The 26,923-nt window shown below is 47.5% G+C and overlaps 4 protein-coding genes across 4 annotated transcripts in view; 1 reads left to right on the forward strand and 3 right to left on the reverse strand.

Moving 5' to 3' along the window:
• Positions 1-653: 653 nt before the first annotated feature.
• On the reverse strand, positions 654-8,886 carry RAB24 (RAB24, member RAS oncogene family). The gene is made up of 9 exons (XM_081898459.1): positions 8,736-8,886; positions 7,746-7,979; positions 7,103-7,171; positions 5,714-5,792; positions 3,684-3,751; positions 2,997-3,096; positions 2,800-2,850; positions 2,262-2,324; positions 654-1,173 (listed from the first exon to the last, which is right to left on the reverse strand). Exons 2-9 carry the CDS (start codon positions 7,860-7,862, stop codon positions 1,106-1,108), a joined length of 615 nt encoding a protein of 204 aa, XP_081754585.1. The 5' UTR covers positions 7,863-7,979; positions 8,736-8,886; the 3' UTR covers positions 654-1,105.
• Positions 8,887-8,971: 85 nt separating this feature from the next.
• Positions 8,972-12,971, forward strand: PRELID1 (PRELI domain containing 1). The gene is made up of 5 exons (XM_081901146.1): positions 8,972-9,288; positions 10,826-11,051; positions 11,156-11,269; positions 11,798-11,876; positions 12,629-12,971. Exons 1-5 carry the CDS (start codon positions 9,197-9,199, stop codon positions 12,766-12,768), a joined length of 651 nt encoding a protein of 216 aa, XP_081757272.1. The 5' UTR covers positions 8,972-9,196; the 3' UTR covers positions 12,769-12,971.
• Positions 12,972-13,180: 209 nt separating this feature from the next.
• Positions 13,181-18,989, reverse strand: MXD3 (MAX dimerization protein 3). The gene is made up of 6 exons (XM_081901152.1): positions 18,665-18,989; positions 18,341-18,440; positions 16,846-16,875; positions 15,127-15,241; positions 14,454-14,622; positions 13,181-13,998 (listed from the first exon to the last, which is right to left on the reverse strand). Exons 1-6 carry the CDS (start codon positions 18,732-18,734, stop codon positions 13,880-13,882), a joined length of 603 nt encoding a protein of 200 aa, XP_081757278.1. The 5' UTR covers positions 18,735-18,989; the 3' UTR covers positions 13,181-13,879.
• A 2,887-nt stretch (positions 18,990-21,876) lies between these two features.
• ZFYVE28 (zinc finger FYVE-type containing 28) overlaps positions 21,877-26,923 on the reverse strand; it is a gene marked incomplete at its 5' end in the record, with an annotated part of 29,035 nt that continues 23,988 nt past the window's right edge. Inside the window, 4 exons of the mRNA XM_081896733.1 lie at positions 21,877-22,796; positions 23,334-23,446; positions 23,927-24,013; positions 25,962-26,075. Of these exons, the coding sequence (XP_081752859.1) occupies positions 22,671-22,796; positions 23,334-23,446; positions 23,927-24,013; positions 25,962-26,075 (440 nt within the window). The 3' untranslated portion in view covers positions 21,877-22,670. The remainder of the gene's footprint in view (positions 22,797-23,333; positions 23,447-23,926; positions 24,014-25,961; positions 26,076-26,923) is intronic.

Raw genomic sequence — 26,923 nt, forward strand, 5'->3', positions numbered from 1 at the left:
GGAAGAGAGCATATGTTGGAGAAAAACCATCGGTATATTCCATTCCACAGAGATGATCATGTAAAGGAAAACTGATAGAAATAGCCTACTCTGTCAAATGGCAGAGTCTTGTGCAGCTCTGTAACCTTTTCCATTCAGCTGCCGTGCCATGCTTCAACATCACAGGCCAGCACTGCCCTTGGCACAGGGATCTCCAGCTGCATCTGCCTTTCTGCTTTCTCTGGAAAGAGGGCGGCCTGCTTGTGTAGATCAGCACCCCTGGTGCTCCAGCCAACTAGAGCCTAGCCCAGGTTCCCCTTCATTTTCCAGCCGCCTTATAACTGCTGCAAAGCCCATCACTGCTTGTATCTACAACTGTTCTGTGATGCTTATTGATGCTTTTACAGTATTGGAGCAACTGGGCCTGCTTATCACACACGTACACATCTATCAAATTGGCTGATTAAAAAAACCACAGCAAATTCCTAAGCCTCCTCAGATGCTTGTTTTTGTTCCCTGTACCAATACATGTTTCAACTGCTGGAACGTCAAAGAAACGTCAACCATTAGAAACTGGTGGTCAGCCCATGTAGTAGGAGAGGCCCCCGTGTTTCTTCCCATTCCCTCTAGGAGTTTAGCCTGGAAACTTCAATAAGAACACAAACCTAGCTGTGTTTCTCAACAACACAGGACCACAATGCACTTTTATTTACATATACATAGCTTATTAGAAGCCATTTAAATAATAAAGCAAAAAATCAGGTGCAACACCATCAAAACAGCAGAACCAACCACTGCCAGAACAAGGTGCCTTCAGCGTTGGAGAGCCGGTTGTGAAAAAGCAATTCCTGAAGCGCGTCAAGAATTTTAAGTCAGCCTCTGGAAGGGATGGGAGCACAAGGCAGTCAAGGTCTCTGGTCAAGAAGGCAGCAGAAAATCTCGCAGCGTGTGCCGTGTTCTCCCCCCTCCCCCCATTCCAAGGAGAAGTGCCAGCGAGTGATGCTCCACAGGTCCGAAAGGGCAAGACATTCCATACAGCAGGGAAACTGTGTGAACTCTCCAAAGACAACATGAACTGCTATCCCAGGAGGGGAGCACTGCTGCTTTGGCAAAACAAGGAAAGAACTCAGTGATGGCAACAGCTATAAAAGTAGGTGGTAGTGTTCTTTTGGCTCAGATCAACTCCTTTCTCCTCTGAAAGCAGAACATATACAAGGGTTAGGCAAGTGGGGCAGATTTGTAGCAGCAGAATATTCAATGGCTCTGTTAAGAGGATTTCTTTCTCCCAGGGAAAAGTCCTGCCCTGTCCAGATAAAGTTTGCATACAGTCCTTCATCTAAAGAGCCTAGTGTGGTTCACAACAGAAAAATACAAAGTATATAATAAAAGCAAACCAATAACCTCCCCCTCCCACAAACACATCTAAAAAGCCATGGACTGTTAACCAGCCAAATGCCTGGTTGAAATGCCTGGTTTTCACCTTTTGCCTAAAGATATGCAACGAAGGTGCCAGGTGTGCCTTCCTGGGGAGAACGTTCCCCAGACGGAGTCACCACAGAAAAGGCTCATTCTTGTGCTGCCACCCTCTAGACCTCTCACGGAGGAGGCACACAAATAAGGGCTTCAGATGATCACAGGGCCCAGGCTGGTTCATATGGGGAGAGTCTATAGACTACCACAACTCCCCCTCCCCGACCCTCAAGTCTGTCCTGATGCCACACCAAGTACCCAGGTGGGCACAGACCAACTCCACCCTGCTCACCCAGCCAGGTCTCAATGATACATACCACAACAGCCTCCTCATCCACAATCAGATCATGGATGAGGGAGGTCTTACTCAGGAGCAAACCTGGCATTCAGCAACAGCAGCAGCAGCAAGTCCAAGAGCTGGCTGACAGGACAACTGCAATTCCCCAGGTGGAGGAGGGGCTGGCACACTGCACAGTCGCTAACTGCCTGTGCTGTGTGCCCCTTACAGTCTACCCCACCTTCCACACTATACCTCCCCCTACCCTGAACCACTGCAATTAGGTCCCCCTCCCCAGCTCCTCTCTTCCCAGAGGCAATAGAGTTCATTTGGAAATGCAGTTCATGGAGTCTCTGCTTTCTACACACATAAACAATCATGGGCATTCTTAAAACACGTTTTTTTTTCTTATTCAGCGTGTCCCCAAGTCCCACTTTCATGTCCAGGAAATATATTTGCACCAGAGGTTCTATGCATGTTCAGAAGAACATGTGAGCACACACACAGAGTGGAAGTATCTTGTTCAGAAACTCACCGGTCATCTCCTGAAAGGCAGTAAGCTGCGCATAATCCTCAGCCACCTTCATGAAGAGCTCATCTGTAAACAAAACACAGCAACACAGGATTGGTGTCTTGCCCACAGCTGGCTTCAGTAGGAACACCTGAACTGACCTGAACTTGGGAGGCAGCAAATGGCCACTGGCTACAAAATTATGACTGAATGATAAAAGGGAACAAAACTCAGAAATAAGCATCCTGGATATCCTTTGGTAAACACAGTGATACCCTGAGATCTACTGCCCTGCCCCACTTGTCCACTCTCATCAGATTGCAGCCATAATCTTGATCTTAGTGGAATTTGGAATTGCGGTGCAGTTCCACCTGGCGAGAAAGCATGGGCAAGGTACTCAGCATCACCCTTATTTATCAGGAGCCACAGTGACGCCATATGCAAACTGTCCCCAACCAAAAGGAGAACAGCAGTCTTCTCACTCTGGGCGTGACTGTCCAGAGGCATTAGCCACACTTAAGCACCATAAAGCCTTGCTATGCACCCTGGAAGCAATACTCACCCACATTCTGTCCAGTCTTACTGGAGGTTTCAAACAGCTCGGCTTTGATCTCTGAAATGACAGTATGTCAGACGGAAAGTTTTAGTCGTTTTACTCTACAATGGGGACCGCCATTGTAGATGCACCAATGTTAAGAGCTCCTGGTGCACTGTGATTCCCTTTCTCTCCTCCCAACAAGTGAAGAAGAAAAGCCTAACCATCCGCATAGTCCTGCACATCATGGAAGTCAATTCCTCGCCTTCTCCTGTCCTCGTCCAACAAATCACACTTGGTGCCACACAAATAGATCCTGCAGTTCTGCAGAGAAAGAGAACAAGGCAAGTACTTCCATACAAGGTCAGTCTAGCAAGCAGGTATTGCCCATATATATCCATGTAGCCAAACCAACAGGACCCACCCTATTTTTTGGTGACTGTGTTTTGTTTTTAATTGTAAGTTTTAAAACTGTTTCATACTGTATTTTAAATTGTTGTAACCTGCCCTGGAACCATAGGGTGAAGGGCAGATAATAAATTAAAATGTAGTAGTAGTAGTAACAGTAATAATTTGACATGCCCAAAATGCAATCCTAAGGTGCACACAATTAACAGAGCTCAGGGAATGGTTACACACAATGCTGTTGTGCTGCTAAATCCACCTGGAAGACGGTCTGGAAGCCTCATACGTTTAACCTTCCCAAAAACATGAGATACAAGTCAAGCAACCATGTAACCTATCAACAACTAGCCACCCTCCCTTCCTCCCTCCCCCTGAGGAACTGCCCTCCAGTGTCCCAGTATACAAATTATAGAATGATGCTCCTCTGTAAGACCAACATTCCCTGTGGCTCTCCCAGTGAGGCGAATATTTCTTTTCTCCCTGCCTGGAAATGGAGATCTACTTACCTCCTCAAAGTTCTGCAGCTCATTCACCCAGAATTTTGCTCTCTGGAAACTGCTGCTATCAGTAAGATCTGTGGAAGTGGGGAGGTGTCAAGACTAGATCCCACCCAAAAAGTTCATAAAGCAGATTCACTGACCCCTGTATATATAGGCAGAGTAACTGAGGTACTGAAATGAATAGGTTGGCTAGGAAAGAATTGCTCTCTTTCCCTGAACAGCTCATAATAGAGCCTCTGTCCACATCTTGAGTTCTTTTGTGGCACACAACTGAAATGTGTATAATAAGATAAGGTAAAGGGACCCCTGACCATTAGGTCCAGTCGCAGATGACTCTGGGGTTGCGGCGCTCATCTCGCTCTATAGGCCGAGGGAGCTGGTGTACAGCTTCTGGGTCATGTGGCCAGCACGACTAAGCCGCTTCTGGCGAAGCAGAGCAGTGCACGGAAACGCCGTTTACCTTCCCGCCAGAGCGGGATTTATTTATCTACTTGCACTTCATGCTTTCAAACTGCTAGGTTGGCAATGCAGGGATCGAACAACAGGAGCTTATACTGTTGCAGGGATTCGAACCGCCGACCTTCTGATCGGCAAGCCCTAGGCTCTGTGGTTTAACCCACAGCGCCACACACACAAATCCCCTTCCATGAAGAGTTAAAGGAAAGGCTAATGGGAACTACCCAGCTTTCTTGACTTAGACACCAGGGCTGGAGGAATACTTTTTTTTTGCCTGAGGTAAAGGGCAAAATGCCCCCCTCTTTCCATGTACAAAAGCTAACTGGACTGGTAGTTGAATCTCGTCTCAACAGTGGCAAGATGACAGTGTCATTCTAGCTTAGAGGACACAAGACAGGCCATGTGGCACACACAGCTCTGCCCTCCAACATCTCACTGTGTCTCTCTTACCACCATCACCCATCAACTGCCTGAGGCTCCTGTCTCATTTCACCTAACTGTAGAGCCAGTCCTGTTGAGCAGCCATAGTTTGACTGCCTTGGTATGCCAAACCACAGCCTAGTATCACTGGGTAGAGACCTTTCCCCTCCTATTAAGGTAATACCCATGCAGTTTTGTGTTCAGGCAAAGAAACACCAGGAAACCTCCAATGATAAGGAATCTTCCCATGGCCAACACAAATCATGTAATTTATCCCAGACTAGTGGTAGACTAACAATTTCAGCAACTCTGCTGCCATCATAATAGCTATTGGGGAGGAGATAGAACTACACGTGCAGCTTTCACAGAGCTGTCCTCTTAAAGACAGGAGCACTATAGAGGCAGCTCCTTGCCTCCCTTCTGGCCTTTACAGGGCACTCTTAAAGTGGCGCCATGGAGAGGGAAGGGGGATATGGACACAAATGAAGACAGGAATTGATGTCTGAATGGTGCAAGGTAAATGTTGCCCCAACAGAAGAAGCAGGCTGCCATGTGGGCTCTATTTGAGGATATAAAATGTATTTGGCAGGGGCTAGCTCTTTTCACAAACACAAGCACAATGATACAACCCCCAAAGCAATGCATGAGAATCTCTCACTGCTGCTAGTTCTGAGGCAGAGCAAACTGCCCTCTCTATTGTGGAAGTGAAACTGCTAATAGACACAGCTTAGGAAACAAGAAAAGAGGCAGTAAAGCTGGCAAGTAAAGCCGCGGCTAAGTGACCACATCCTGAGGAATTGGTATTTCCATGGTGTTTTTAACTGGACACCTGCACATCTGCAGAGGAACCAACCCTGTGCAACTAGAGGGCAGTCTGTCACTGTAAGAAAGTGATGACAATGGAGAGATCAAGGGACCCTCAACTAACATACTGATGGAAGGAGGGCCTGAGTATCTAGCAAGCAATAATCCCCAAACAACATCCCAATTATACTCCCTCTGTATTTGTTTGATACTGTTCCCAAATATTTGCACACAAATCTCCTTCAGAACAATGGATTGGCTAGCACAGCCCTTTCCAAGTTTGTAAGAATGTTCTCCTAGCATTGGTAGTCCAGAGCTACATGGGTACCTGAGTTGGCATGCAAGTGAACTCTTACCATAACATACAATGGCAGCTTTTGCCCCACGGTAGTATATCCGGCTCATGGCCTCATAACGCTCTGAGCCAGCTGTATCCTAGAAAAGGGAGAAACAGTAAGATTTTGTACCCAGCAGCTTAGAATCCCGGTGGAATTCAACATAGCACTAAGGAGCCAGTCTGCTTGTCTGTCAAAATGATTTCACTTCCTTGTACAGTGGTACCTCGGTTTTTGAACGTCTCCACTGACGAGCATTTCAGTTTTTGAATGCTGTAAACCCGGAAGTAAATGCTTCGGTTTTCGAACACGCCTCGGAAGTCGAACATGCCATGTGGCTTCTGCTGAGTGCAGGATCCTGAGGCCTGGCTGTCGGCTATTGAGTTTTCAGTTTTCAAACGTTTCAGAACTCAAACAGTCTTCTGGAGCAGATTACGTTTGAAAACTGAGGTACCACTGTATATTGTTCTGGGGATTCACCCAACTCTCCAGAGCAGCTTTAGGGGAAACATACAGCAATGGGGAAAGCCCAACCGCAGTAGTGGGAGGCCTTGTGCTGGCGTCTGCTAACAGAACTGGGCAGTGGAATCCAGCCCCTAGAGCTTGGCATAGAGCCCTTTTTCAATTAAACGCAAAACAGGCTGATCAAAGTGAAGGAACGAAAAGAAAAACTGTCAGTGTTGTGGAGTAAATAGAACGTTTGCTGGACAGCTCAAAAGAAACAAAAGAGAAAACACAGTGATTCAGTTACAAGTGCGAAATAATTAAATAGCAGCATTAAACACAGAGAGAGAAAATCAGTGTACAACAGTAAACACCAGACATTAAGAGCCGGGATTTGAAGACCACAAATTGTTTCAAAGGCCAGACTAAATAGAGAGGTCTTTACGTGGTGCCAGAAAGGTGCCAAGCAAGCATCTCTGGGAAGGCCGTTCCACAGTCGGGGTGCCACCACCAAGAAAGCTCTAAAGTTCCCAACCGGTGCCCCACAAACCTAACTCAGGTGGTCTGCAGCATGTCTGTGAACAACAGGAGCAGTGGCAGCTCTGGGACAGACCAGAAGCGACAGGTAGGAGGAAGCGACTTGAAAGGAGTGAAGACCAGGAGCCAGAAACATATTGTCTTTTATTGTATTACCATTTGTATTACAATTGGAATTGATAGTGTATTACGAAAACCATGCAGCATCTAGCATAGTGCATTACAACAAAAAGAAAATAGTTAAGTAGTGCACCAAGACCCTTAGCAAATTTCAAGTTGTTCATGGGGGAAACGTTTGGGAAACACTGTTCTAGAAGCCTCCTCACACTTGTCCCCCCCTCCTCTGCACAGCCAAGGCATGTCCCATTAGTTCTCTGGTACTTTATGTTTGCCACACACAGCCAGTGTCATTCCCATCTTAAGACTTACCCAGATTCCCAAGGTTACGGTCCGACCTCCCACTGGCATCACTTTGGCTACAAACGCAGCACCTATTGTCTAAAATAAGAAGAATACATATGAATGCAGCTGCACCACCTCATCAGCTCTTTAAAAGTAGCCACTGGTGGCAAACAAGTATTTCTTCCAGACAGCCAAACCAGGAAGTTTTTACAAATAGGAAAAGAATTGCTGCATCCCCCCCCCACTCCTTTTAGGCTGTCAGAACATTACAAACAAATGACTAACACAAGTACATACTGACAGGTAAGCTAGTAAATATTTCTGTGGATTAGTGACATCAGTGAATCTCTTTGCAAGGCTACCTTTAATAGAGGCTACCTTTAACAGATAGCAGATATTAGCAATTTCTTTCTTTTCCCCAGCCAACATGGCCCCTTCTGATACGGCACGTTGTCTTACGGGCCTTCTTAGTTTCACTTTCTTTTAGGCTTCAAAGTTCCTTTGTGGTTACAAACCGCTCACCAAATGTCCATTTCACAACATACAAGATTCACTGATAAAGATTTAAGAAGTGGAGGGGTGGGAGCGGAAGAGGACTACAGATTGCTCAACCCAGTTGCCACTTGAAAGGCTCTCCACATCTGCCCCCCCCCCCGAAGGACACACTCACGTTCTGGTAAGGTCCCACAAGGAAGCGGTTGTGAACGTATCGCTCCACCAAGCTGGTCTTGCCCACGTACTCTTTGCCCAGCATCACAACTTTGGCATCCACACGCTGCCCGCTCATCCTCTTGCCCTGGCAGCCGTGTGTTCCCCTCCAGGTGGTCCAGAGGGATCCCCAACGCCCCCACCTGAGTCGGCTGGCGCAGCCTAAGAGAGATGCAGCTCAGGTGGAGAGGCTCACCTGCAGTAAGCAGAGGAGGAAGCACAGCAAGTGACTCAGGAGCAGCAACTCCCCATTCCCACGTCACCTCGAAAGCTAAGAGGGCTCCAGTAGGCATAAGCCAGAAGGCCTGGCACTGCCCAGAATGCAGGTGTGCCCTGCATCCTCCACAGCAGTTGCACGAAGCTACAGTGGTAACTCAGGTTACATACGCTTCAGGTTACACACTCTACTACCCCAGAAATAGTGCTTCAGGTTAAGAACAGACCTCCAGAACGAATTAAGTACTTAACCCGAGGTACCACTGTACTGGCACGCAGTAGCAGCACTTTTAAAAAAATGCGGAGAGGGAGGCAAAAAAGGGCAATACTATTCACAACGACAACAGGAAACGTATTTCTCCAGCACTACCCATTTCAGCGGCAGCTGTCCACCGGGGTGCTGCCGTCCGCTCTAAGGGGCTGGACTAGATGATCCTCAGGGTCCCCCCCGACTCTACCATTCCGCGATCCTACGCTGCTCTGTCCCCAGGGGACAGGCATGGGTTTCCCTTGGCCTCCACGAACTCCACCCATGTGGGCGCACCAGTGGCTGAGGGACTGGCCCCAGGTCTGGCAGGACCCCGGATCCGATGACGCGGCAAGGGTGATCCTAACAGGAGGCTCCCCGGAGGCTTCGGGACAGCGCTCAGCGCCCAGCCCCGGTTGCCCGGGCGGCAGGGGCTGCTGGCGGCTTCTGCAGGGCCGGGCTGGGGAGGAAGAGGGCGGCGGCACTCACCCCGGTCTCATGGCGCTGGAGCCGGTCGCCGCTGGCGGAGGCGGGAGGGAGTCGGGACGCGGCGGCGGCGGCGGCGGCGGGGGAACGAGCCGCCGACGGACCAGTTCCCAGCCAGCGCTGCTGCGGCGGCGGAGCAGCCCGGGGAAGGGGGCGGGGCTTCGCGGCGGGGCCGGAAGCGCGCGGCCGCGGCGGGGCGGGGCTTGCGTCCCCCAGTGCACGAGGAGGGAGGAAGACGGAGGCAGCGGAAGCGCCTGGGCTGCTCGTCGCGGAAGTCGCTGCCGCTGCCCTGCCCTCGCATGGCGGCCGCTGGGCACCGCTGGCCGCGATCTTCGGGACTGGCCGTGACGCCGGAGAGAGGCCTCCGCCAGCGAGAGGCCCGGGAGGCGTAAGGCGGGCCAGGCCGCCGGGCGACCGCCGCCGTTTCCTCTCCGTCTCCTGCAGGATCGGTGACCGCGGAGGTGATGGGGAAATACTTCCTGACCCTGAGCGTCCTCAAGGGGCCCTGGGACCAAGTCTTCGCCGCCTTCTGGCAGCGCTATCCGAACCCCTACAGGTGAGCGCGGGCCGTGGGGTCTCTTCTCCCTCACTGGAGGAAGCGAAAAGGGCTGGGCTGGGGGGGGGGCACAGTGTTTTCCTCGTGGGAGATGCCGGGCGACAGCCTGACAGAGCGATACTTTCTCCCTCCCGTGATCCCTGCTCCCGTCATTGGCTCCGGGGCAAGCCCCATACACTCGGGGCAGATGCGGCATTCCCAGCCCGAGCCTGTTCACGTACATGCAGGCTGCTCGGTTGGCTGAGGCTTGCCGCTAGGGGAGCGTGCGTCGGGGTGCTCACAGCCCCGACTTGGTGGGCTCAACCGGGCGATCTGTGCTGCCCCCAGCGGCGGTCTCAAGACGGGGTGATGCAGTGGGGAAAAGTCTGGCGGGAGACGTACGTGCTGGTGAAGCAGTTGCCATTCTTTTCTGCCAAGGCCGCTGCATGAACCTTTCACCTAGTGCGCCGGGAGAGGCTTTGTGGCCATCTGGGTGTAATCTTTGATAGCCTCTTCTTTGACGCTAAGCCGTCGGAGTTTGCTGTTTACCGATCGTTTGGATTTTGGGAGGTGGGGCAGGGCAGGGATTTCTATAAACAGGAGTAATTAAGATCAAAAAGATTTGCTAGATGATAGATTAGCACAGGCAGATATGCTGGAGGTACGGGTGTGGTGTGTGGAAAAAGTTTGCTCTGGAAGAGCCATTTTCAAATGCCACAGGCAACCTTTTATTTTTGCCTGTTGCCTTGACTCTTGAGGAAACCATCCTCTTAATCAGGCTTCCTCAAACTCGGCCCTCCAGATGTTTTTGGCCTACAACTCCCATGATCCCTAGCTAGCAGGACCAGTGGTCAGGGATGATGGGAATTGTAGTCTCAAAAAACATCTGGAGGGCCTAGTTAGAGCTCTTAACACTGCTGTAAAAGTGCACATGCACAGATTTGTGTTTTCATTAGGGATCAGTTGATTAAAACCAACTACTAGCTTCTGCTGGTGATTGACTCACCTGTAAATCACCTGACCTCACCGGGACCTCAGGTACCGTAATCCTTTTTTCCTTTGCAGAGTGACTTGAACTCAAGCTGAGCTACAAAGAAAGATCCCAGCCAATCTAAGCAGGGCTTGAAGTCAACACTGATTAGCTGAGTGGCACTGTCATTAAGCCTCGGTTTTGGATAGGGTCAGCTACACTTAGGAGCTCTGCAGCTCCCTAAGCCACGTGTTAACATCGTACATGCCATCTAGTGGAGGTGGCTTGGGAAAAAGAGCCTAAGTGGGACAGAGGGAAGCAGTCCAGCTAGGAATGGCATTCTGCTCTGCTGAGTGACTGGATAGGAGGCAATGTACTCTTGTCACATGATTATACACTTAGGAAAGCTTAGAACAGCCTTCCCCTAATCTGGTGCCCTCTAGGACTACCAACTCCTATCTGCCCCAACCAACATGGACAACAGCCAGGGATGATCAGAGTTGTACTCCAAAAAAAACAACTGGAGGGAACCAGTTGAGGAAGCACAGCTTAAAATGAATTTGCCAGATTCTCTTCTCTCCTCCCCAGCAAACATGTCCTGACAGAAGACATTATACACCGAGAGGTGACAGAAGACCAGAAGCTGCTTTCCAGGCGGCTCCTCACCAAGACCAACAGGATGCCTCGCTGGGCAGAGCGCTTCTTTCCATCCAATGTCGCCCACTCTGTCTACATCCTTGAAGATTCCATTGTGGACCCAATGAACCGAACCATGACCACATTCACCTGGAACATTAATCACGCGCGTCTTATGGTGAGCAGGCTTTGAGCAGGGCTAGCAGCATAAACTCTTGCTGTGTTTCGTCCTATGGGGAGAGTTGATGGTCATTTTGTTGTGCCATCTCTTGTGCCTTGCAGGTGGTGGAGGAGCGGTGTGTTTACAGAGAGAACCCTGAAAACAGCGGCTGGACAGAAGTCCAGCGGGAAGCTTGGGTTTCCTCCACTCTGTTTGGTGTCTCGCGTGCTGTCCAGGTGAGTGGTCAGTGACCTGTGTCTCTTGATATACTTCAGCTGCAAAGAGGCAGTCTTAGAAGAGCTCAGCATGACGGGTACCTCTGGATAGTTTTGTAACTGGGAGCTAGGGCTGGGCGATATCAGCTTTTCAACACAACTGTGTATCACCAGCCAAACATCACAGTTTGGTGATATACCCCAGTATTGAAAAAACAAGATGCATTGGCCTCTGCCCGTGAGACACCAGGTGAAACTGCCCCAGCTCTCGCCTCAGGCGCAGCATTGGGGCTCCTTTGACTGCTTGCTGCAGGGAGGAATTCAAGAGTGGTGGCAGTTTCACCAGCGCTATACTGCTGAGTGAAACTGACATCACGGTTTGCTCCTCATACAGCTGCTGGCCGATATATTAATATATCAGCCAGGTCTACTAGGAACATAGCTGATGGACCAGGCTGATTCCTCTGAGTTCAGGCTGTGTAAATGAGTGGACTCTGGCGGCATTCATTATTCTTTTCTCTGCTCACTCCCCCTGTATTCTTGTTTTAGGAGTTTGGCTTGGCCAGGTTCAAAAGCAATGTGACCAAGAGCACCAAAGGGTTTGAGTACGTGCTGGCCAAAATGCAAGGTGAGTACTGTTCCTTAGCCTCCAGCATTGTTAGCATATTCAGGTTCTAAAAAGCACACAGTTCCCTTTCACCAGTGCCAATATTTCCCCCCTTTAGTTTACTGCACCCATGAAAGCATGTAAATTTTGTTGGGAGAGCAGCAAATTTGCTGCATCAACCGGAGGCTGGCACCAAGTAGGGTAGAGCTTGTTCCCTTTTCTGCAGGAAGTTCCAAGAGAGTTTTGGGTTGCTAATTTCACCAGTCCTGCTCCAGAGTAGTTTTAGCATTCTAAACCAAGGAATGAGGTGAAGCCAGAAAATGCAGCTTTAGAATGTCTGGAACTACCTTTTGGGGGGGCAGGCGTCTTCTGTGCTTGTTCTAGGTAAACCTGTAGACTTCCGATTTTTAGCTAGTAGCAATATGGACTATTGAGAAAACAGAAGGAGAGTTGTTAAGAGCCATGACAAACAGATGGGAAATACATAAAACTCCAGTCTGTTGTTCAGAAACTGAGATGGTAAAACTGATAGGTATGGAGCTGGTAGTAAGTTTCCCTTTGGCTCCCCGTTTCTCTTTTTCCAGTTGGTGTTTCTCGTGAACATTAAGGCTAGATAAAATAACACTTCCTTAACTATGTGGAAGGAGATGCCCACTGTAGAGAGTGATACCTAAACAAACAGCAGCAGCAAGCTAAAACGCTTACATTGATTTTTTGTTCAGACCTTCAGGCAGTTCAGTGGACATACTTAAGAGCTTTTGGCTTTATTACAGGTGAAGCACCATCCAAAACCTTGGTGGAAACTGCAAAGGAGGCAACCGAGAAGGCCAAGGAGACTGCCTTGGCAGCAACTGAGAAAGCAAAGGACTTGGCTAGCAAGGCAGCTACTAAAAAGAAGCAGCAATATGTTTGAAAAAAACTCAGTTTTCCTGCTGTGGGGAATAGAATGCAAGAAAATAATACTGGAAGGCTTACCTGTCTGTAACTAAGCGTCTCTTCCCTTGGGAAGCATGTCTCTAGCTTTTGTGTTTTTTTTAAATTGAAACTATACAAATCTGACAATCATCTTCTTTCTAAAAGGTGTAATTATCATTAAAAGAATAGACTTCAAGTTAATCCAGTGCCAGGGCCTGTTCCTCAGGTGGGCACCAATTTTCAAAGCTGTGACTAAGCCAATAGAAGTCTTCCTGTTTACTTTACCTTCTATGCAACTTGGAGGTCTCTGTACATTAAGATGTGGGTGTGAGTGGCTGCTGGTTAGCAAGTTTGCTATAAACATCCTCACCCATGTTTTGCATTCTTAGGAGAAAACCAGATGAATAGGATGCAAGAAATTATAAACCTTTACTAGAATACTGCTGAGTACATAAGTGGATGGGTCACAAAACGGAAGCAATGTTTGTTTCGGGGGAAATCAGATACTTCAATTGGGTGGAATGTGCCATGGAATGAGAGCCCACTAGCCATTGTCCTAGCTGTTCCCAGCTCCCCTTGACGCAACCCATTCCATGTTGAGGAATTGGAGATAAGAGCAACCTGGTTTTGCTAGCTTGTTCATCCTGCATTCCTGGAACTAAGTGCATCTCTGCTATAAAGTTGGAATGATTCAGTATGTCATGGTCTATTGTTGCCCTTGTTGAGACTTGCTTCCAGTCCTTAACAGGCCAAGCCTACCTCCACTTTCTGACTAGATGAGACACACAAGCTTTCACAGCGGGTGGGGCACAGAAAACCATATAGCTACCCCACGCACAGCGTAATCTGTCTGGTACACATTAAGTGCTGTGGGGATCTCACCCTTCTTTCAGCCCTGCCCCATAATTGAGTAATCCAAGTCTTTTATCCAAGTCTCTAGAAAATGTTCCGGCTTGGTCTAGCAGAAAGGTAGAGGTACAACGTGGGTAGCACTGTCCTTTGCACCGTGCAGAGTTTTGTTCAGAGCCAAATTCCATTCATGAAATCCTGGCTTTGCTGCTGGAAATCCATCTGGGTGAGAGCTGCCCTTATAACTAGGCTTCTGTCCATCATAACCAGAAGTTGCTGGCACTGGAATAACTGTGTTCCTGCCCAGTGCTGAAGGCAGCCACAACATCCTCTTCAACGCTGCTGAACGCCAGACCTTCCACGTCCACCTCTGCATCTTCTGTAGCAGAAAAAAAAATACATCAGATTTCTTTACCCATACAGGATCTAGTATCTTTTACAGACACTCCAGAAGGTCACTAGAGGCAAGGGAGCTGGGAAACCTCCAGATGCTGCTGAACTGCAACACCTGTCATTCTTGGTCATACTTGCAGAGGGCTGATAGGAGTTGTAGTCTGGCAACATTTGGAGCTGTCACAAATTCCCCACCCCTGCCTTCCACAACCTGGTACTCTCCATGTTTTGGACTATAGCTCCCATCAACCTGAGCCAGCACAGTTGTGCTGGCTGAGACTGGTGGGACTTATAGTCCAAAACGTCTGGAAGGCACCAGGTTGAGGAAGGCTGTAGTAGGAAATGTCCAGTGTACCCTGCTCTTACACTTATGCCTTCAAGAGAACGCATCCAGCTATGGGGACCGCAGCACAGGCCATCCAATTGTACGGCAACACCCACCTGAATCGGAGTGTTCGGAGGAGAACCGAGAAGAGTCCAGGCTATCTGTTCGCAGCCTCTCCACGCTGGAATGAGCCAGCAACTCTTCCAGCCGCTGGTGCAGGTTCTGCTGCTCACAGCGTAGCCTCTCCTTCAGTTGCTGTGCTCTCTGCTCCTGCTCTTCCAGCTTCTGGAAGGGGAAAAGGGGTCAAGGACAATACCCAATAACTATAGCAAATACTTTGGCTCCTTCCGGGTTCACCAGCTTTTGTGACTTTTTGGGAAGCAACATTGCACTTCCACCGCAGCTGTCCAGGAGGACTTTGATGTCTGGCTTATAAATTCCCTGGAAACATTTGGGTGGCCACAGCTGCTGGCAAGATGAGAGATCACAGGGGTATGATCCAGCAGGGCCAAATGAAGCACCCAATGTGAATTAGTTCATATGCAGTAAAATAAAAAGGTATATCCCTTAGCAATGCAACACACTGGTAAAATAAGAGGTTTAGTCACACTCATGTGATTTTTCACCCCTCTGGAGGTTGGAAGCTGTTTGATCCATTTCCAGCCCTACTCAGTAAATCTGTTGGATCCTGCTCATACACCGTCTGTCTCATATGTTCCAAGTTTAAAGTACAAGGCTGGCAAGGCAACATTGAAAAACAGCCAGTAAGCAGGGAAGTGTGTCACTTACCTTAATATGCAGCCTGGCTCTGTGCAAAAGACTAAGGGTTGTGTAACGAGAGCACTCCGTGTTCATGGGGACCTGTTGCTTAAGCTGATCCAAACAATGACGCAGCTGAGCCCTCCTGCCAGAGAAAAAGAGATCACAATGTGGGTTCGATGCATGAGATGACACGGGAGCTAACCATGTCTCTGATAAGGCCTTGAGGCAACTTCCAGGCCCTTACAAAATTGGAAAATGTGTGCCTAAGTCTCCTCTAGCTAGAGAGCTATAGTCCTCCATGTAGTCCAGGTCTCAGACTTCATTGTAATTAATTAACTTTATGTACGGAGGGGGAAACAGAACCAGATCTCGTCATCTGCCTGCAACTCTTACATGCCTGTCTTCCTGAATCCAAGCAAGCTGATATGGGTAGATGGATAAAGGTAGAAGATGTATACAAATTGGGATGGTTATAATAAGTAGCATGAGCAGAATTACAGACACCCAGATCTAACCAACATGGCTTTCTTCTCATCTCTCATTGTATAGAAATCCTGGTAGAGTGATCCATGGCTACTGCATGCAGGAGCTTAACAGTTGGAAAGCCCTACCATAAGAACACAGAACTAAAAACTGGCCCAAACGAGTTGTATCAGAAGATCCATAACATGGTCTTTGTCTAGTTATCAGAGGTGTGTGTGTGTGTGTGTATAAGATTGAAGTGATTTGTGTGTGGAAGCGGTTAACTCCTTCAGACGTCTTTTAACTTCTTTAAAAAAACACAGGAGTTCCAATCATGGCTTTCCTGACATCTCATCTATTTACTGTAGGTATTGAGTTTTATGGTCTAAGTTGAACATCTTGTGATCCTCTACCCCAATGGAAACAACACCTGAGCATTTTAAATTAAACCAGGAACTCAAAAAAGGCATTTTGGTGAGATATGATGTACAGGGATTGACAATTATGCAAGGTTAATCAGGAGTGACAAATTTATCACTTGGCACCTTCATTGCAGGAGGTGCCAGGATTTCAATGCTAGAGAGTCAAGACCAGGGGTTAGCAAACTTTTTCAGCAGGGGGTCAATCCAATGTCTCTCAAACCTTGTTGGGGGCCGGACTTTTTTTTTTTTTAATGAACGAATTCTTATGCCCCACAAATAACCTAGAGATGCATTTTAAATAAAAGCACACATTCTACCCATGTATAAACACACTGACTCCCGGACTGTCTGCGGGCCAGATTTAGAAGGTGATTGGGCTGGATCCGGCCCACGGGCCTTAATTTGCCTACCCATGGTCAATACACTTTATTTACTAGGCTGTGGTATGTACATGTTAACTTTATCACAATTTGATTGGAAAGTATGTATAGTCTTCCAAATATTTCACATACTTCTTCCCTTCCATCACCCTCCATGGACATTTGCCTATGTGCATCTCCCTTTAAAAATAAAATCCTATTGAAAACTAGTGGTCAACAGCATGCTAACTCCTTATACAAAAATTCGGTGCACATCTCCTAAGTTTGGCAAGGTAGAAGTGGCCTGGGGCAGCCTTCTTACTCAGCTGTAAAATGCTTTTGCTACTTCATGAATTTCATCTCTCTACTTAGACAGGAAGTGCTCTTATAAAGAGCAGCTGGTATGTTCAGTGCTGTCAACTCCCACTTCCTACTGAACATGATAAATGAGAAACTACCCCTCTTCTCCCCGCAACCCCAGCCCTTCCTATATAAAAATTTACCTGTGCTTCTCCAGCTCATTGTGCACAGTTCTGAAACGCAAGAAGAATAGGGAATAAGATTAATGCATCACATTTAGATTTATAGAAAAATGATAGTTGGTTTTGTTCACATTGTCCACTGAGACAGAAAGTTCTCATTCAATCCCAGTAAAATCCTACCTTCCCAAAGCTCAATGTCTACTATCCACATAGTGAATATGCAGGACAGGAGAGGAAGAAGATCCATTTCATTCTCTAAAGTAGTTTATGAAGCCCAGTAACTGGCACTGGACTGGACCAGTCAAGGTCCTGTTTGCTACATCATCAGAAACCCACACATCCAAGGGCCCAGGAAACATGTAATAAATAGCACAAATCCCTAAGTCTGGGGTGGCAGGTACAAGCTTGAGGTAATGTAAAACTAAATGCCTATTTGAGAAGAGTCAGATTTCACAGAGAAAATGACAAGTGCAACAGCACACTGACTATTTCTGCAGTGAGAAAGCCGAGAGGTGGTACATAGCTCAGGGATGGAGCATATGGTTTGCATGTAGAAGGTTCCAGTTTCAATCCTTAACATCTCTAGGTAGGGCTACAAAAGACCACTGCCAGCCAGTATAGACCAGGTAGGCAACGTTGTGCTCTCAAAATGTTGTTGGATGGCAACACAGCTGCATGGCTAATTTGCAAGGATGATGGGAGATGCAGTCCGACATCACATTGGCTACGCCTGGCATATAGACAGCAATAGAGCTAGGTGGACTAATGCTCTGACTCAGGATAAGGCCGTTTCCTATGTTCTCATGCTTGTGGTTGCGTGACAGTGGCACAACTGGTTTTAAAGAACCAGATGTCAGGAATAGTCATAACTGCTAACCTCTATGCCAGGAATGCAGCTCCTCGGAGTTTGCACAATGTCACAGGAAATATGCAACCATCAATTAAAGCATTTTGTTTCCTGCAATTAGGACTTCTGTCTCCTATTGGATAGTAACGCAGTAGAGTATAGGAATCTCGGGGTCCATGTATTGAAATGTGAGCCTTGCTCCAATGGAAAATGTAAAAGCAAAACAAAATACCTAGTCCAATTCCTGAGCAAGGTAAAACCAATGAAAGAGGAGGTTTTGATTTTCTTAAACCACAAAGCCAAAAACTGATGTCCAGGAGAGAGAAACAACTCCACTGGTGGCTACGGCTTGTATCCAACTAATTTAATTCAGAGTAGACACACTGAAATTCATGGATCAGTATTAATCAAACCCAGTAACTTCAGGTCTACTGTCCATACAACTAATGCTGCATTCAAAACTGGTTGCCTCATGTCATATACAAGCATTTTGTTTCTGGTGGCGACCCCATCACTTTGAAGAAGCGCTTTGCCAGCCTCGCTGAGATTTCACACCCCCATCTTCTTTATTTTTATTTCGCTATATAGACTTCTGTTTTCAGTTAGTCCATCACCAGATATTCCACTGCAGTTCCAATGGCAACAGTAGAACAAAACCCGGACTCTTACCTGAGGTTTTGCAGGGCATTCCGAGGCTTGGACCTCTTCCGGGGCTGCAACGAGTCTTTCCCGGAGTAAGGGGACAGCGATGCGTAGCCATGTTCGGCTTCTGCGAGACAAAATCCGAGGCTCGGAACGATTTCGCCTCCGCACCATTTAATAACCCCCAGCCCACTTCTTTTCTAAGGAAGAAACCCACCACCCCATTCCTCCGCCCCACTCCCACGGAGGACAGCCGGTCCTGCCTGCCTCCGATCGAGGCAGCCACAGTATGGCCCTCATACCCCGCACAGCCAAGCCACCGCCCCCGACCCTGAGATAGGCAGGTGGTACCTCTCTCCCTGCGCTCCAGGTACTCCGCCGCTTGCAGCAGCACCTGAATGTTGCTGGCCATCAGCTCCATGACAACAGACTCGGACCGAGCGAAGACTTTGTTACACCGTAACCGACCCACTGCCTTCGGCTCCGGCTCCGCCCCTTCGAACGCTCCGAGGTTCTAACCCCGCCTCTTCGAACCCTGGCGGCAGCCGCGGCAGGCCTCGGAACCGGCTCGGCGCGGGCCGAAAGCTTCGCTCCAGCAGCCGAGAGCTGCTTTTTGAACTGCCCGGAACTCCCAACACCCGTGACCCTCTGAAGCTCCGCAAGCCCACCCAGCTGACTTGTTTTGAATCCTACCCTGCGGCAGACGTGGCCTGGGGAACTAGCGCTCTCATTGGCTGAAAGGCTTGACCAGGCGTGGCTACGTCACTGCAGTTTCAAAACAAATTCGGGCGGGAAAAGGACGGGGCTTCAAATTTGAATTGGAGGCGGGGCCATCGCTCGCCAGCGGGAGTACTCTATATTGACGTGAGGGATTTTTTAAAATAAGGTTTCTAGGAGGAGGTCAGGCTTCTAATACCTCAGAATTCAGAGTAGTTCCTTCGTTCGTAGGTACTGTCGACAATTTAGACTAGAACCCCTCGCTTCACGTGTCGCTCAGTAGTAGGGCAGGTGCTTTGCATGCAGAAGGTCTCAGGCGCAATCTCCAGGTAGAACTAGCAAAGACCCCTTGTCTGACCCGTTGCAGAGAGTAGCTCATAGCTGTCAACTTTCGGATTTGAAACTAAGGGTTCAGCAGCCTCACCTGTCCCGGAGACAATCTACGGGATATCTAACAATCCCGGATAGCAGCGAGAAACGGCGCTGAAATAAGGGAATTTCCCTCAAAAAAAGGGAAGGTTGACAGCTATGGAGTAGCTGCCAGTCAGTGGGCAACACTGAGGCAGATGGCCCATCCAGTGCCCTACCTTGGGGCAGCTTCCTATATGTATGCATGGGAAAGGTGCAAGAGAATTTAAGGCCTCCTCTTGTCACCACAACTCATGTGGTTGGGGAGGGTAAGAAGAGTGCCCTGTGAAAGAAGTAACCTGGGCTCACTATTATAGTGCAACAAGATAATTTCTCATAGGGAAAACAAAGTTAATCTGTCACAAACTGCTGTTATTTAATACAATAGTTTACATGAACATGCATAATTTAAAGTGTGTGTGTGTTTAACATGCATACCCTGACTGATTTCCACTCACATAAGGTACTCATATTTTCCTTATAGAGTTGGGCATGTGAATGTATACTCTTCACCACATCCACAGTTATAATTTTAACAAACACTGTGGGGAAGCGCCTCAAACATAAACAGACGTCTACTGTGTCTCATCCGCAGTTTATACGAAAACACTCGGGTCTGGGTTAGGTGTGACCGGCAGGGCCATTTATCCAAGGAAATCCAAACCTACCATGGTGTTAAACAAGGCTGCGTACTTGCGCCTACTTTATTCAACTTCTATATTAACTCCTTAGTAGGAAACATGGAGAAAGAAAATGCCCACCCCCCTAAATTGGCTACTACACCCTACCGGTTCTCTTATATGCAGATGACGCAGTTCTAATTTCCTTCTCCTGTGTAGGCCTAAGAAAACTTCTAAGATCTCTCAGTTTATTGTAATGCCGAACAATTAACTATAGCAAATCCAAAGTTATGGTGTTCTCTAAAAAAAGAATGAGACACAAATGGAGAATTGACAATTGACATATTGAACAGGTATCATCTTTTAAATACCTGGGTATAACCTTCCAGGAAAAGGGCTCGTGACATTATCAGGTTAATAATACTATTGCAAATGCCCAAAGATCTACCAACGCTATTTTAAGGTTTTTCTATGGAAAAGGGGGCCAATATATTCCGGCAGCCTCCCAGGTCTTTGCTGCAAAAATGTTAACACAACTGACATGGTGGGGTTGATTCATGGGTAGCTGCAGGGAAACACAGAAGTAATGGAAAAGCAGAAATGGAAACACAATTATATCCTCTGCTATTTTGCAGAGGAAAACAGGAGGCCTGTAATCCTATTGGTGCCAGCCGCAGGTAAGCCCTGCCAAGTTCAAAAGGGCTTATTCCTAGGCAGATGTGTACAGAACTGTAGGCCTACCATATACCTTAAGTTATGCCAAGGCCTAATCCCCTGCTGCCCTCACCCTCACTGATGGAGGCTGTTGTCAGCCCTGTTCCTACACTAGCTCCTAAAGCAAATGTGAGAGGAAGCTGACAGTTGTATTATAATGAAAATTCATAATAAATCTTACAAGTGGAGCTGGCTATGCTTTTAGAATAGTCACCACTCCAAATGCAGCTGGGGAGATGGTCATATGAAGGATAGAGGGAAGCACTGGCATCTTAAGTTTATCCTGACAACCAAGATGGTGAGAGTGAAGGGGTCAGTGTCTCTTTAAAGGTAAACTAGGAAAACTTGCCAAGTTCCTAAATGTACAAATCACCCTCCACCCACATACGTACATGGCTGCTTTTCAGACCTCCCTCCTCCCCCTGCCATTAATCAGAACTTTTAAATTCCTTCTTGCACTCATTCGGGGCCTATCATTGGTACCAGCTAAAAGCACTGCAGTGGGTTTCTGGGATGAAAATCAAGGTGTTTGGTAGAGGTGGAATTACAACCAAAGTGTTGGCAGCATTAATTGCTCAAGGTGAACACCCATGTGAAAGGTTGAATAAACAAATGAATCCCTGTACACACTGTCAATGTAACCCACCATTCCATTTACGGTGGTACCTCTGGATGGGAACGGGATCCGTTCCGAGCCCCATTTGCATCCTGAAGCGAATGCAACCTGTGTCTGCGCATGCGCGGGTCGCGTCTGTGCATGTGTGTGACATTATTTTGAGCGTCTGCACATGCGCGAGCAGCGAAACCTGGAAGTAACGCGTTCCGTTACTTCCGGGTCGCCGCGGAGCATAACCTGAAAATGCTCAACCTGAGGCATATTTAACCCAATGTATGACTGTATATCAAAAAGGTTATCTGATGCTGGAAGGCAGGTGATGTAGCTCATCAAACCTGCACAGAGAGGAGTGGGGATGCCCGGAGTGTGAGCTGAAGGAGGGGGAAAAACTACACACACACAGCAGGAAGGTTTAGAGTTTGTATTTGCATTTTCCTGGGGGAAGAAGTGTAGCAGCAGATTCTGCCTCTCAATATCCAACAGCTAAATTCAGCAAAAGTGTTTATTTTTTAGCCCAGAGAAGACAAATTGGCAACAGTAACAGATAGCATTTATTCAAGTATTCAGGAGAAGAACCAGCTCTGCCTGGTTTCAAAAAGGAGCTATAAATCTCCTGGAGAAGCTTCAAAAGCGTCGTCCACACAACAGTGTGGCAGGAGAGTTTTACAAGAAAATACATTGCATATGAAGATTGTTGAAGCCCTTAGCTGTATCAGAAGCTGGTGGGCAAAATGTCATGGCTATCCTCCACAAGGTTGCTGCTGGACTAGAGATCCTGCCTTTCAGTTCCAGTGAAAGGCTCCATGAAGCCCTTATTGCACACACACCCAAATCTAGTAATGCAACCTCAGAGATTTGTCAAAAATAAATCCACAGGACTGATGACTATCATGGGGCTCTCCCAAAAGCCAGGCAACCAGCACCAGGCAATCCCTCCGTAGGCCACAATTTACTCTAAGGAAAGAGTAATGGGGGGAAAGATGCTTTTACTGTCATTTACAAGAGCTTGCCGAAACATCTTCTACAGCAAGCTCTAGCTCCAGCCCAAGGAATCCCACTGGGAGTTATTTATATTAAACAGCAAAGATTCAACCCCCAGCTATTAAAGCCTGGCGTTCCCATCTCTTGCCCTGACCACCAAGGCCTTTGGAAAGTTCCCAGGAGCGTCCTAATAAGACAAGTGTGGTTGTTCCCACAGTCCTTTGCTGACAGTACAGGCTGTTGCCACTTCCAAAGTCTTTGGTGTTTCCACAGGCACAGAAGGTGTTTGAGGCAGCTCCAATCAACTGGTATTTTTGCTAGTGGAAGGCAAGTGGGTGGTGTAGCAGTGTGTACAAATGCGGACTGGCTTCAGCTGCTTGAAGTGGGGCAGAGGCGCCAAGTGTGACGAGCAGCGAGAGCAGAAGATCTGGGGAGGAAATAAGATTGTGCATCAAACAGAGCCGAGGGCCATGTGGTACTGCAAGCCCCACTTCACATGAAAGAGATGCGGTTGCCCTAATCCTTTGGCCAAGAAACAATAAAAAACATCACTCACCCAGTAGAGGTCCCAACAGGGACTTAGATTGCAAGCTAGTTCAATTATTGCAACCTCTCCCCATCTGGAGAGGCCATCCTTTCAGGCACAACCTTTACTCACAATATTTTTTTAAAGGCATCTTTCCAGGGGAGCATGTAAGCCAGTCTTGCCCAACCAGGGACCCCCTATATGCTTTGAACTACAACTTCCCTCGTTCCTGACCACTGGGCCATGCTGGCTGGGGCTTATGAGATTGCAGCCCAAAAGATATGGAGGACACCAAGCCCAAGCCCTGGCCCATGACAAGATACGCTATAGTTAAAGTGTTCACAGGTATGGTCTGCCTGGTGCTTTTGCAGCAGCTGCTGCTGCTGCTTCCACTACAATGAAAGTCCTAGGAGGTCCTTATTTAGCCCTATCGCCTACCTTGCCACAACTTCGGCAGTGGTGCCGTCTGCGAAGAAAGGTGAAAGGCACACGGCAAGCCATGCAGTGGCTGCAAGTGCTGTCTGGCACCCAGTCTGGTGGTGCTAAGGCATCTGGAAAAGAACAGAAGGGCAGTTGGGGACATGGCCACATGTCTTCTAAAGTCCGCCAGAGCCACAAAACGTCCCCCAGCTAAAATGTGTTAAGAGAACTCCGATTACAGAGAGAGATATGTTTATTCAGTGACAAAGCAGAAAGTAGTTCACGAGGAGTCACAAGTCATCTGCCCAGGCACAAAGCCTCAGGAAAAGCCATGGGGCTCTAGAGTGGGGCACAGTTTGGACAACACAGCCCCTAAAATGTAAGGCAAGAGGGGGACTGTGCAGGATCTTTTGCTTACTGCAAACCAAAGAGCAAAATTCCTTTTGTCAGCAAGGCCAGCCCAGGGTCCCTGCCTGTGCATAGGAGATCCTTGAACATGGGATCAACCTTTCTTGAAGGCTTGGCAGAGCGAGAGAGAGAAGCTCAGACCAAATTCCCCGGGACAATAGAGATGCTCAGGAAGAGGCCTGTTTCACATTTTGGGCTCTCACCTTCTCTCCCAGTGCCTCCCCGGCTTCTGGAGCAGAGAGCACAGTCTGCCAGGTGAGAAGCTGTTGGTAGCACATGGACCTCCACCTCTGAAAAGGAAAAAAAGAAAAGCTATAAGCATGCAAGTTGCTACTGCTCAAGGGAAAAGGCATCTATGCCAGGGCAAAGATACAACTGGCATAGACACCTCAGCTGTATGTTCCCATAAATGTTCCATTCATTATCCTTAAAAAAGGGGTCCAACTACATGTTACGAGGGAGACACATAATCAGACATACCCAACTTTGTTTTAAAGTGGGGAGGGAGAAAGGGGGATGATGATGCCTAAGCACCAGGCACAGCATGGTGCTTGGAGTGTGTGTTTTCTATGCTTATATGAAGAACTAAAAAGTACTCCATGTTCTTCACCTCAATATGCATCCCCATGCTCACTGGTCTAATGCACAACTGAAAGATGAAGGGGCAGGAACCTGGATTGAGCAAAGTCACGCTGCAATTAGCAGCAATCCTTTGAGCAAAGAGAATGTTTTATTGGGCTTAGAGCAAGGGTGTCATTAACAAACTCAGTTCCAGGGACTATCACACAGTACCAACATGTAGCTAAAGGAGCCCTGCTCTCATTCTGAGGTCCATTAGCCAACTGAAGTAATTAGCACAAGATATTCTTTTCAGTTGTGGTGCCGAAAATGAAATTACTTCTCAACAGACATTCATTTGGTCGCCTCTTTGCCAAACCCTTAAGAGTGTTCTATTTAACTTATATGCAGAATTCATCATGTGAAAGGCTGGCCTGAAGGTCAACATCAAAAAAAGAAGATCATGGCCACTGGGCCCATCACCTCCTGGCAAATAGAAGGGGAAGAAATGGAGGCAGTGAGAGATTTTACTTTCTTGGGCTCCATGATCACTGCAGATGGTGACAGCAGTCACAAAATTAAAAGACGCCTGCTCCTTGGGAGAAAGGCGATGGCAAACCTAGACAGCATCTTAAAAAGCAGAGACATCACCTTGCCAACAAAGGTCTGTATAGTTAAAGCCATGGTTTCCCCAGTAGTGATGTATGGAAGTGAGAGCTGGACCATAAAGAAGGCTGATCGCCGAAGAATTGGTGCTTTTGAATTATGGTGCTGGAGGAGACTCGAGAGTCCCATGGACTGCAAGAAGATCAAACGCATCCATTCTTAAGGAAATCAGCCCTGAGTGCTCACTGGAAGGACAGATCGTGAAGCTGAGGCTCCAAGACTTTGGCCACCTCATGAGAAGAGAAGACTCCCTGGAAAATACCCTGATGTTGAGAAAGATTGAGGACACAAGGAGAAGGGGACGACAGAGGACGAGATGGTTGGACAGTGTTCTCGAAGCCACAAACATGAGTCTGACCAAACTGCGGGAGGCAGTGGAAGACAGGAGTGCCTGCCGTGCTCTGGTCCATGGGGTCACAAAGAGTTGGACTAACTACTAAACAACGACTAAACAACAAATGACTAAACAACAACAAATTGCTTATGGTAGGCTTTCCCCCCAGTGCAGCCTCTGATGAATTTTTTTCTTTGTGGTTGCTGATATGGTTTCCACTATGCAGTTTTTGCTGCTGTTATTATTTTGCTTTTATTTTGTTTGTGAATTCTGTGATGATTTTTTTTTTGTAAGCCACATCAAGTCTGATTTTAGCAGAGAGAGATAAGATACATATGTTGAGATAAATAAATAGAAAACAATGAAACAGCCCAGAGTCCTTGAAATTTAAGTAGGATTGATTTAAGTATTACAAACAGCCAGCCCCAATCTGGTGCCTGCTGGTCCAATAAGTTTTGGAATACAATTCCCATCTGTGACCATTAGTCATACTAATTTGGAAGACCTTAGGTTGGGGAAGGCTGCATGACAGTATAAATGACTCAGTATGTGTCACTAACATGACTGCCCAGCACTTTTAGTGGAGCAGCATTACATGTGCATGCCATATCTAGCTTCTGCACATGCAAGCACTAAGGAAATGCTATGAAACCATGCACGAGTCAAGGAGTGTCACTCACGGCCAGTGTCTGTCACCTCCTGTTCCTCTGCCCGGGATGTCACAATTTTAAATACAGTCTTCAGGATGGCACGCAGATCACTTGCAAAGTTGGTTTGGAGCTGGTCTGCCACTCCTACCAAAACACAACACAGCAATTTGAGTAATATCCATTGCACAATGACACAAGGGGAAGAGATAAACATGTAGATTTTAGCCAACTAACACAAAAGTCCTTCCATAGAGGGAAACAGTAGTCAACAGCTTCTAACCAAGCAATTCTTTCCATCTCAATTCTGAACCAACAGGATACTATTTTTTCACTACTCTTTCCTGCTGAAGAGACTAATTCTCAGTTTAGGTGCTAAACCTTCAGGATTAAGGTTCATGCAGTATCTGAGCTGAACCAAAACTTACAGTTCAAAATCCTTAGGCGACATGGGGGCAATACTTGCCTGCTTTACAGGCAAGTTCTTGGGCTTCTTAGCTAATGTGTGTGAAGCACTTTCAGCTGAGTCATGCAAAATTTAAGTACTTGCCCCAATGAATATATATTTTATTAAAATGGATGCTATTCCCTAATCATGTAATAAGACAATAGCTGCCATCTTCTGAGCTATTTTTAATGGCATGTGGAACAACTTGTTCTAACTTGCCATCATATCCAGATCGGGATATTACTGCTTATAGTCACTGTGATGCTTAACTAAGGAGTCACCAACCTTTTGTGTGCTAGGTGGTACATTTGGAATTTTGAGAATTCCGCCATGAGCAGTGGTCACAGAATGGCTGTTGTGAGCAGAGGGGCATGCCGCAAAATAGCTGTCACAGCTAAATGATAAGGAGAGGCGGGAGTTCAAAGTGGTGTGGGCAAGCCCCTCCATCAGCCATCCTATCAATGTCGCAGGAGGAAGGCACTTAACATTAGCTACTGCTCGGGCAAAGAAGATCTTTGCACTTCTCCTCTGTTCAGAACAGATGCGA

This window comes from Podarcis melisellensis (genome assembly GCF_964234715.1).
Source record: "Podarcis melisellensis genome assembly, chromosome: 2".
Lineage (NCBI taxonomy): Eukaryota > Metazoa > Chordata > Lepidosauria > Squamata > Lacertidae > Podarcis > Podarcis melisellensis.

What these genes read in the sequence shown, in the direction of transcription:
- PRELID1 (XM_081901146.1), top strand. Translation starts at nt 9,197, where the DNA reads ATGGGGAAATACTTCCTGACCCTGAGCGTCCTCAAGGGGCCCTGGGAC. An exon ending in CGCTATCCGAACCCCTACAG is followed by an intron (nt 9,289 to 10,825) that starts GTGAGCGCGGGC and finishes TCTCCTCCCCAG; the next exon opens with CAAACATGTCCTGACAGAAG. An exon ending in GTGTCTCGCGTGCTGTCCAG is followed by an intron (nt 11,270 to 11,797) that starts GTGAGTGGTCAG and finishes TTCTTGTTTTAG; the next exon opens with GAGTTTGGCTTGGCCAGGTT.
- MXD3 (XM_081901152.1), bottom strand. Translation starts at nt 18,734, where the DNA reads ATGGAGCTGATGGCCAGCAACATTCAGGTGCTGCTGCAAGCGGCGGAG. An exon ending in AATGCCCTGCAAAACCTCAG is followed by an intron (nt 16,876 to 18,340) that starts GTAAGAGTCCGG and finishes CTTGCGTTTCAG; the next exon opens with AACTGTGCACAATGAGCTGG. An exon ending in AATGAGCTGGAGAAGCACAG is followed by an intron (nt 15,242 to 16,845) that starts GTAAATTTTTAT and finishes TTTCTCTGGCAG; the next exon opens with GAGGGCTCAGCTGCGTCATT.
- RAB24 (XM_081898459.1), bottom strand. Translation starts at nt 7,862, where the DNA reads ATGAGCGGGCAGCGTGTGGATGCCAAAGTTGTGATGCTGGGCAAAGAG. An exon ending in TTGTGGGACCTTACCAGAAC is followed by an intron (nt 7,172 to 7,745) that starts GTGAGTGTGTCC and finishes TTCTTATTTTAG; the next exon opens with ACAATAGGTGCTGCGTTTGT. An exon ending in TAAGACTGGACAGAATGTGG is followed by an intron (nt 2,325 to 2,799) that starts GTGAGTATTGCT and finishes TTTTGTTTACAG; the next exon opens with ATGAGCTCTTCATGAAGGTG.